The 11,145-nt window shown below is 46.6% G+C and overlaps 1 protein-coding gene across 1 annotated transcript; it reads left to right on the top strand.

Annotated features, from left to right (window-relative positions):
* Window positions 1-4,664: 4,664 nt before the first annotated feature.
* On the top strand, window positions 4,665-10,468 carry LOC124512886 (CMRF35-like molecule 5). Its single transcript, XM_047080521.1, has 4 exons — window positions 4,665-4,704; window positions 6,058-6,387; window positions 7,849-7,972; window positions 10,366-10,468. The coding sequence occupies exons 1-4, from the start codon at window positions 4,665-4,667 to the stop codon at window positions 10,466-10,468; spliced, it is 597 nt and encodes a 198-aa protein (XP_046936477.1).
* Window positions 10,469-11,145: the final 677 nt, after the last annotated feature.

Below are 11,145 nucleotides of genomic sequence, written 5' to 3'. Positions count from 1 at the left end.
CTATTGAGTTAGTTTGAAGGCAAGTACTCATAAGGACTGGGCATTCTAAAACTCAGAAAGGTAAAAACTCACCCAAACGTGTTTCAAGTTCACACGATCTGGGAACATATTCAGTAGTAAAGCGAATTTAAGGTTGCTGGTTTACTTACAAGGGGTATGGCTGAAGAGTTACCAGCTTTAAATAGAAAACTTTTATCCTGCTTACATTTACTAAAAACCAAATAAGGTCACAGTATCACTGTTGCACTTGACCAGGAGAAAAAGAAACCTTAGAATAATTGTTAATTTTACCTAATGCCTCATGAAGTTTTGGGGGTAGTCTGAGTATAATTAAAACAAGTTAAAAACAAGTAAATTAAACTGATGTAACTACGATAAAATAATAAGCAGAGATTTATCTGGTTTTGTCTTATTATAGAGACACTAAAGATACATTTGGGCCTGTTAATAAACAGATTTCATGCTTGTATTATGATGGTATTATGAAAAAAGCACATGTTTCTAAAAATTCCAAAATATATTCATTAACTTGCAAATATAAAGAATTCTGGGGGCGCCTGAGTGGCGCAGTCGGTTAAGCGTCCGACTTCAGCCAGGTCACGATCTCGCGGTCCGGGAGTTCGAGCCCCGCGTCAGGCTCTGGGCTGATGGCTCAGAGCCTGGAGCCTGTTTCCGATTCTGTGTCTCCCTCTCTCTCTGCCCCTCCCCCGTTCATGCTCTGTCTCTCTCTGTCCCAAAAATAAATAAACGTTGAAAAAAAATTAAAAAAAAAAAGAATTCTGGTGTAACAGAGTTCAAAGTTGCTTACTTCTTAGTTTTTACTGAAAATTAGGGTTTCTGGCATTAAGAATTCTAATAAATGCAATTAAGACTACTGGAAATAACAAGGGAAACTCCATATATGAAGAAAATAACACATTTGGTTTTGGTAAAAGAAAATATGAAGAATAAAAAGACATATTTGTTGAGGGAACAGAAATTAATTCTGTCCTAAAGTGAAACCATTTATTTCAAGAGGAAACATTTAAGACAAAAATTGAAGGTAAAAAAGAAAGTTCTGACAGTTTATGAAGAAAGAATATTTGGAAAGAAATGTTACGTGTGGCCAATCTGGCTAAGATTATGATAAATTCAAAGAAATAAATGAGTTTTTTTCAACGTTTATTTATTTTTGGGACAGAGAGAGAGACAGAGCATGAACGGGGGAGGGCCAGAGAGAGAGGGAGACACAGAATGGGAAACAGGCTCCAGGCTCTGAGCCATCAGCCCAGAGCCTGACGCGGGGCTCGAACTCACGGACCGCGATATCGTGACCTGGCTGAAGTCGGACGCTTAACCGACTGCGCCACCCAGGCGCCCCAGAAATAAATGAGTTTTAACATCAGAAGTGCACTGGTGCAAGTTTTTGTTCCCTCTCTATAAAAAGTACAGAGTTGGCTTGAACTAATGGTCTGCTCTCCATAAGAAATTGTAAGCAAACCTTTATCTTTTTAAATTATCTGCCTGAAACCCATGATTCTGGCGACCAAAATAGTTTCCTGTATTTATCACATCTTGGATACCTAAGAAAACCGAGTGAGTCTGAATATCCAAGGAGTTACATTTTGCTCTCACAGCTATGTAACCTTCTATATTTGCCTTGAATATCTCCTATTGCCATGTTAGTTGAAAGGATAATTAAATATTGTTTCTTAATAATTTGTTATCCTATTCAAACATTCAAACCTTTTCAAATTTCTTGACATTTGAACATTTCAGAGATTTTTGTGAGCAATTAAACTAATGAGGCTACTTGGTACATTTACTTACATGGGAAGCATTGCCAAATAAGTGATATGAAACCCTTTTAGATTATGTTTATATAGATATGTTACTAAAATACATGTTCTAAAAGTTATATGAAACTCCTACAAATCTGAGGTCCTGGTATGATATTATCTGGAAGTGTTGTGTGTCACAGATCCAGATTTCCGTGTAGGCTGCAGTGACAGGAGCTCCAAGCAGATCTCGAAGAATGCACATTTTTAAGTCTTTCCTTATTTACAGACAGTTGTATGTGTATTAGATGCCTCATTACACGAGCAAATGTGACCATTTTCAAGGAGATTCAGGGGAAAACTGCGAGTACAGGTTTCTAATACCTCAAGACCCTAAATCTGAACGAAGTAAAAATTTCCAGAACGAGTGGAAAAACTGCATTCAAGCAGAACCAAAATTAATAGCATGACTCTGAACGACTGAGAAAGATAATTACACTCTTTATGACTTTTTGAAATATTGCTACTTTTCACAAAATGTTTTAATTGGGCAGATTTAGGGAAACTGTCTCTTCAGCTGACTGACTACAACATTTTGATAAAATATACCTTGTGAACAAATTCGAGTATTTATCTTTTCTCCTTACCTGAACCCTCGAGAATCAGAAACTCTCAGGGAATATTTTCTTTTTTTCTGGAAACTGTTTATTTGCTTCAGTTCAATAAGATCTGTTCTACCTATGACAGGACACAATGGGAAACACTGCGTATATTACCACGCTGGGACTGGAAGGTCATATTTGGGAATGACGTGCTCAGATGTGACCTGACAGCCTTAAAGAACTCAGGATGATTTCATGGAGCCAATAAAGCCCCTTGGAAATACCAGACTGATAGCTTGCTTACAGAGTTCCCAGCAGCCTTACCAGGTGAGTAAAGAAGGTCACTTCCTCACAGGTGCAGGAACCTCGGGATGTTTGGGGGGCCTGGAGAAGAGAGGAATTCACCCAAATCTATACGTATTACAGGCAAAGTCTGAAGGCAAGTAATTGGTTTGGCTCCTGGCCTCAAGAGGCTGTTAAACTTCATCTGGAGACTTTTTATGAAAACTTCTAGCAAAGCAGGTTGAAAGAGTCAACTGCAATTCTTGTTGTACTTATGGAAATAGTCAGGCCAAGTTTTATGGGAAATGACTTATTTTGCAAACAAATTACTATTAATTTCATTATCTTTGGTCAAAGAAGTGATTATAGAGAGAAAATATGTTTCAATAACACATCTTTGTACATTTTAGATTTTATTACTGTTCATTATATAATGGATTAGGTCCTGATTTCTTCTAGTGTCTTCCACCACCAGCTACAACGTTCCAAATCGACATTCTGAGGTTTCTCCCACCTTTCTGACTTGAAATCCTTTGAGAACTAAAACTGCCCTTCCCCTGAAGTTCTGCTAAATGTAAACCACTTACCTAAACCTAGAGAAATCCACAAGAACTCATAACCTACACAATCTTTGTGCCTATCGCTCAGCAGGCCAAGCAGAGATCACCAGAGACATTTGAACTACAAACCCAGGGGACCTGTCTGACTGCACAGCCTGCCCTCACTCTATCTGAGATGCTTCGAGTCCAACATCTAGAAGTCTGCTCCGCTGGCTGCCCTCACAACTCGGAAACTAGCTTAACGTTTGATCCAGTCATGAACCATTGGGTTCCTCTTGTTTCTATAGAAAAGCCTCTTGTTTCTTACCTGATTACTTGGACCACAGGCCTAACGTTGTGAATCCACCCGCATCACTGCCTTCTGGAATGAGTTTGCCTAAACTGACCTATCATCTGGATGAATAGACCAGTTCAGTTGGAAGAAACACGTACCAGCTGAACTGTTAATGTGTGCAACTGCAGAGAAGCTTACATTTAAATTTGATCTGAGTAACCCATCTCTCTGGCAGGACTGACATTTGTGCACCAAACATTTACTGGTTCCTTCCCTTTGAAATCTCAGTCCCCTACCCCCTTCTGCTTAATTCGGGATGACATTTGTATCTCTTTTGCCTGACTGCCACGTCTGTGTGGACTCCTTGCACGTATGCTATTAGATTTGATATTCTCTTGTTAATCTGTCTCATGTCAATTTGAGTCTTAGTCCAGCCAGAAGGACCTTGAAGGGGACAGGGATTCTTGCTCCCCTTCCCTCCTGGGGCTGGCCTGCCACACCCTCTCCTACTCCTCTGGAAAAGCCCTGGACTGCTCCACCTCCAAGCCCCCCACCCCTCCAGGCCTTCTGAGGGTGGCAGGTGGCAGGTGGCAGGTGGCAGGGAGAAGACCCCATGGCCTTTGTCTACGGAAGACTAGAGTGGTGGAGGCAGGTGGAGAGGGAGCCTTGGGCCCAGGGACCAGGTGTTGGGACAGATTGACTTTAGGGATGAAGATGACAAGAAATGGCATTTGGAGCACATCTGAGCTGCTAACAGGGTGGACAGTTCTACAAGGCTCCAACAGCCATTAAAGTGGAGAACTGGGCTGGAAGATGGGGGGGGCAGGAAGTAGGTGCGCACAGACTGGAGGTGGTGCTAAGTGGGGGGTGGGGGGAACAAGCAGGGACCCTCCCCGGAAAGCAGATCATCAGAGTCAGACTCTAGGGGATGCTGAGTTGAGGGGCCAGAGCAAGGAGTGGGGCCACCTTATCACGTCAACCATAAACTCCGAACCATTGCCGTTGCTTTACACCAAATTAATGAAATTAGGAAGTAACTGAAGAAAAAATTGAGGGGAAGTAGATGAGAGAAACTATAAAAGAATAATTTAAGAGAAAGAGAAGGTAGGTTGCCTCTATTCTCAGTTCAGTCCCTGGAGGGCAGCTGGCATTTGCTGAGCACCAGGGAGACAAGCCAAGCAGGCAGGACATGTGGCTGCTCCCGGTTCTGTTCCTTCTCGTCATCCAAGGTGAGTGAGGTGGGGGTTTCAGGACGGCACACCTGCAGGGCTGGGGCAGGACATGGACGGGTCTGTCCTGGGGGAAATGGCGGGGACTTCATTCAGCCAGATGCTTATTTATTTATTTATTTATTTAAAAACATTTGTTTTAAGTACTGTTACCTGATAAGTACTAAGTTAGGTGTTGGACAAGGAAATAGAATAAATAATACAAACAGTGTCTGTGTCTAGGGCAGTTTGTCAACCCTGGCAGAGAGAAGGATAGACAGATGATGGATGGATGGATGGTGGATGCATGGATAAATAGATAGAGGGCATGGAGAGGCATACACGCACACATATATACACTCATACATAAATGCATGAATTCCTGAGGAAGTTTTAAAGAGCACAGATACTCAGTCTCCAGCTAAGACCCATTCAGCCAAGGTGGGGTTCAGACATCTGGATCATTTAAAAGCCTGCACTAGTCTTAACTTGTAGCTTGAGCCGGGAACCTCTCTTCTGAAGAGCTCAGACAACAGGGAGGAAGGCAGGCAGCAAAACCAGGGTGACAGGCTCTCTGGAGAGTTGCTCGTCCCCACACATCAGCCTGCCTGGGTCTCTTCTCTGGATGATCCAAAGACCAGATGCAATCCAATGTCCTAGACAAAACACCCGAGATGGGGGCAAAGTGCCCTGGAGGCACCAGAGTGACCAAGTTGTTGCAGAACCGGGGAAACCAGAGAAGAGACACTGTTGGAGCTGAGCCTTGAGGGATGAATTAAGGGTTTTTTTCCCTCAAACAGAGAATAAAGCACATTCCTGGTAGAGGGAACAACTTGTACAAAGGTATGGAAACACAGAAGAGCACGATGTGTAGGTAAAAATACAAGCAATCATGTGTCTGAGTGAGTGAGTGTGTTTGGTGTGTGTGTGTGTGTGTGTGTGTGTGTGTGTGTGTGTGTTTAGTTCATGTAAGTTTGGAGGCTGAGGGTTTGTAGGTGTGTGGGGGTTAGATTGTCAGGGGCTGGGATGAGGACGGGACCATGCTGTCTCACCAGTCTGGGATTCAGAAATACACCTGTGGCTGCAGTGTGCCCTCTGTGCTGCCGGGAAAAGGTGCTGCTTGAGGGCAGGCAGGGGAGGGTGGTCAATAGGATGAAGTGAGCAGAGGCCCCTGTATTGGGCAGTTAGGAGACCCAAGGAGGGTTCACAAGATGGGTGACAGCAAAAGAAATCCTGTGGGGGATGAAGGGACAGGTGGAATGTGGCGATTATACAGAGGGCAGAGGCTCCTGGTTGGTCTCAGTGCAGGGTCAGAAGATTGAGTGGCACCTGGGTCAGCCCTGGGCTCAAGGATGTTGGGTTTCTGTTTTCTAGGCCACTTCTCCACCTGCCAGGAGAGTATGGTGAGAGGCACAGCAATTGGTACATTGACCATGTCCTGTGAGTATAGCCCAGGATGGGAATTCTACAAGAAATGGTTGTGTCGCGGAAAGAACTGGAGTTCCTGCAAAATCCTTGTTAAAACCACCGGGTCAGAGCAACTGGTGAAGAAGGGCCGAGTGTCCATCCAGGACAATCACAGCCGACACATGTTCACCGTGACCTTGGAGGATCTCTGGTATGACGACGAAGACACCTACTGGTGTGGGATTGAGCAGACCGGCACTGACATAGGATTCAAATTTTCCGTGATTGTCGACCCAGGTAGGCACTACCCTCCTGTGTTCTGGGCCCCTGGGACCCACCCCCAGAGGAGTCAGGACTGTTTCTCTGTCTTCCCCCGATGGATGGAGAGGAGTCTGGAATCTTGCCTGAGGCCATACATGTGCATGTGCTTGTGTGAGTGGGTATGTGCATGTGAGAGCATGGGTGGGGGCACTAAGATTCTGGAAAGGACTGGAATAAAGAGTGAGCCCCCACAATGCCGCATGAGTCCATCTGGTCTCCCCAGAGGGTTAGAGAAGGACACACTTGGCCAGGACAGGCTTGTCCAGGGGAGGCAGCTCCTTTTTTCCCGGTCACATTCACCCTCAGCACATCCCAGCCTGTGTGGGGTGATGTCAGGCCTGCATGGAGGAGTGGGGTGCCATAAGGACATGATGGTGATGGTCTCAGCTACAGGTCAAGACACCCTCTCCCTGCCTCCTCCTTCTTCTTCCTCCCCTCCACCCCTGGCAACATCAGCACAAAGGAGCAGGTGAGGGACTATGAACCCATTTTTAGGAGAAGGAAAGACAGACTCCACTGTGGCGCAGGCACCTTCCCTTCTGGCTGCCTCTATCCTTGGAGAGGACCCTGGGCTCCCCTGAAGCTGCCCAGAAGCACTAAGTCCTCCTAAGAGAAGAGCCTGGAAAGAGAGTCAGGCTATAGCCCCCACCCAACAGCTCCATGTCTGGACCCCTGCGTCTTGTCTCCAACACACAGACACTAGGTAGGTAATGCACCTGCTACTCAACACTCCATTTCTAGAGCAGAGAAAAGTCTCTTCAAACTTAGAATATGCAAATGTGTGCAAATGTGTGCAGTGGGAAGGATGCTGGTCTTAGAATGTTCTAGAAATTAACTGAAAAGGACATCAAATGTGGTAGATGTGTGCATGAGTAGAGGAGGAGTTGGTGCAAGAGAATTGGAGTCTGGACCCTTAACCCAGACGACCTTCCCTTGACAGACCTGGAGAAGTAAGAAAGCAAGCCCCAGGTAGGCAGAAAGGGCCCCAAGGGGAAGCAGAAGCTGCAGGCACTTGGCAGCCCCAGAATACAGGGAACCCTGGACTTGCCAGCTCATCGCTTCAGGGCAGGTGGCACAGAGCCTGCTTCAGGCAAGCCTGAACACAGAAACGAGCTGGCCTGGCTGATTTAAGGCCTCAGGGATTGGGAACATGGTTCTGACATACTGAGCTGTGTCTAATAGGACACCGAGATGAAACTGAATGTGAATTCCTACATAACCAGTAACCCTAAATCCCTCACAAGGTAGTAAACTGGTATTTATCCGCAAATAAGAAATCGTATGTTTTGAATAAGAAAGCAAAAAGATGCAAGAGAAAACCAACGTGGGTGAGCAGTGGCACTAAGACAGAAAGGTTCTGCACCCCTGGGGGTGGGGTGTGGAGACCATGGGAGCCACCTGTGACACTCACAACCATGCTCTGCTCTCTGTGTTTAGCTCCTGATCCAACAGACTCTCCCAAGCCTGTAGCAAGAACAGCAGCCAGTAGAGCTTCCTCTCCTCCTTTTACCCAGGGCATCAACAGCAGCCAGCCTATTGTTCTGATCAACCCCCACAGCAGGTGAGCACAGCTGAACCCACAGACTTTCCCACTGCTGCCCTGGGACAGCTCTCCCCTGGGGCACTCTGACAGGGGCCCCCATTGGCCCTTCTGATGTTTCCTCTGCTGGGGAGAAACAGGTCTGCACTGGGCCCCCTCTTTGTACCTCTGAGTCCTTAAAGAACTCCCCCTCCCCACAAGAAACCTAGGCAAAGTTGTTCAGCTGGGCTGTAGGAGAGAAGCTTCTGGTCTCCTTCTGACCTGCCTCCCAACCCCCAAGCAGCCAAAACAGGCACAGGTGTTTTCAGCCTCAAGTTGCCAGAAGGGAAGGGCTCTGGATTAGCTCCCTGTGGCTGCTGGAGCAAATCACCACCACCCTGGTGGCTGAAGGCAAAACGATGTTATGATCTTAAAGTTCTAGAGATCAAGGTCTGGGATGAGTCTCACTGGGCTAAAACTTAAGGTGCTGGCAGGGCTGGCTCCTCCTGGAGGCTCTGAGGGAGAAGGGCTTCCTTGTCTTTTCCAGCTTCTGGAGGCCGCTGCACCCCTGGCCCATGGTCTCTTCCATCAACCAGCAGGGGTGGTTGAGTCTTTCTCACCCTCATTACTCTGACACTGGCTTTCCTGTGTGGTTTCATTTATAAAGACACTGGCGATTCCATAGGGTCCACCCAGATATCCCAGGATCACCTCCCCATCTCAGGGCCAGCTGGTTGGCAATCTTAAATCCATCTGCATCATTAATTCTCTTGCGCCAAGGAATCTAACACATTCAGAGGTCTGGGGATTAAGACATCTTTGAGGGGGAGTCATTCTGCCCACTGTCAAGGGCAGGTACTTGTTCCATGGATCCAGCCCTCCCCTCCCAAGTGCTTGGGAAATGCTGGGAAGGAGTGGGAAGCTGGCATTCCTGCTATCTCACATTCCCAACACGGTAGAGAGGTTGGGCCATCAACCTAAAGCCCAACCCCCTCAACAGGCATCCAAAGAACAATTAACTCCTTCATCAAAGGGCATACACCCTGCCCTGCTTCACCCCATCCCAGGCCATGGTGATGGTGCATTTCCTGCCACAAGTGCCCTCCACTACCTCCCCTCGAGCTCCAGTCTGTCTTTCTTCCCTTCTGAAGGTCCCTATTCCTTGGAGCCTGGCCCTCTGGATAGTGTGTTCACTCATGTACAAATGAGGCCAGGCACTTGGCTTATGCATCACAACCAGCTTCTGTCCTACTCATGACTATTTGGAGACTAGTTGTTCTGTTGAGTGGGAGGGGAGGATGCAGAACTTTTAGGGGACTGAAGGGCAGAAAAGGAAGCCTGTGGGAGGGCAGAAGGGCAGCAGCCTCACAGGGAGTGGAACGTGGGAAAAGAGCACAGTGGGTTCAAGGATAATTTTGGGAAATGCAAGGCAGCATGTCCTCTCCCTCAAGAAAAGTCGTTTGTGAAATGGACATGACAAATCCTGCTCGAGGCAGGTAAAAGGAAAGAACATAATGGCCTCCAGGGGGGTCCTGGCACTGCTTGTGGGGGAGGGGATGAGGCAGAGGGTGAGGACATGAGGCTCTTGGATACTGATGGGGACTGCCAGGGGGACATATGTGAGCAGGGGCCCAACTGTCCAATAGACCACGTGCCCACTGTCCAGGGTGCATGAGATAGTGCACCTTCTATGTGCTACCAGGTGGGGGTCACAGCTGGAAGAGACTCCTCCCAGGAGAAGCTGAAAGGTAAGCATCCAGATTGAAAGGGGAGTGGAAATTTTCCTCTATTGTATTAGGTAATATTATATCCTAGGTTGAAAGATGGACAGAATTTGGGATCTGCACTTCAGATTTTGTCTCCATCTCTCTCTGTCCCTCCCCTGCTCAGGCTCTCTCTCTCTCTCTCTCTCTCTCTCTCTCAAATATAAAAATAAATGAAAGAAAGAAAGAGAGAAAGAAAGAAAGAAAGAAAGAGAGAAAGAAAGAAAGAAAGAAAGAAAGAGGAAGGAAGAGAGGAAGGAAGGAAGGAAGGAAGGAAGGAAGGAAGGAAGGAAGGAAGGAAGATGGGCAGAATTTACATAAAGTGGGACAGACGTAGAACCAAAAGAGTCAGGCAAGGGGAAATCCTTGATCTTGGGTGGCCTGCTGGTGACGTGGAGAGGATGTGGGGGGATGAAGCAACAAAGGTGCCCCTGCTTGGGGACCTGCTGTTACTGTGCTGTGGGGAGTCAGGGGGGCTCCAGCAGGAGAATAAGTCAGCCTGAGCAGGAAAACCACAGCCCCTGTGTCACCAACTCTCCCGCATTCTCTGACCTCTGATCAGGGAATGGGCAGTGACTGCAGTTCCAAGGGAGACGAGGGTCCCTGTTAGGTGAGGACTCCCCTCATCCTGATCTTAGTATTAAACTCTGGCTCCCTGACTGCTCTGCACAGGTCAGGGGCCCTGGCCATCAATGGAGCAGCAGAGAATCTTCCTGTGTGGATCCTCCTGGTACCTCCTCTCCTTGCAACCCTGGAGTGGCTCTGCCAAGGATAAATGACCATTACATCGTTCAAGACTCTGGCCAATGATGGGTTTTCAAGTTCCATACCAACCAGTAAGTAGAAAACCTCAACTAAACCAAAAAGTTCCAGAATGTGTCCACAAGGACAAAGATCCCTGATGGGCCAGCTGTACAGAGGTCCACCGATTCCACCTTCTGCTGCATCAGTGCCTCCTGGGAAAGAATTGTCTGAGCACAAAAGATTGAAGGCAAGGTTGGACCATCACCTGACCCACATCCTATCTGTTTGCACCATACATTTCCTATTAAAATCTATTTCCTATTAAATACATTTACATCCTATAAAATACATTTCCTATTAAAATCTTTCCTGCACTCTTTGGAGCTTTTTTTTTGGAGAGGACACTGTTTCAATGTTTTATATGTAAGAGTATGAGCCATCCATTCTAGAGGTTGTGAAGTGACTCTAAGTCCAATTGTAGATTTAGATTGTTTCCAGCAACAGGGAGGTGGGCGAGTAGAAGGGAGAGGCCTGGATAAGCCTTTTTATCCCCTCAGAGAGGTCCTGACAAGGGTTCCCTCTATGTAGATGCAAAATTTCACTGATGGTCAAGAGAGTTAAAGGAAAGTATAGGGATCTACGTCTGCAATTATTTTCTGTATTTAAAAAAATGTATCATGGTATATGTATACCTCAAATATTATAATC

This window comes from Lynx rufus, unplaced genomic scaffold, assembly GCF_022079265.1.
Source record: "Lynx rufus isolate CCGP_SWC_20201006 ecotype Redwood Valley unplaced genomic scaffold, mLynRuf1.p SCAF_18, whole genome shotgun sequence".
Lineage (NCBI taxonomy): Eukaryota > Metazoa > Chordata > Mammalia > Carnivora > Felidae > Lynx > Lynx rufus.
Note: the sequence above shows the minus strand (reverse complement) of the source record. Positions and strands in the feature narration are given on the sequence as shown.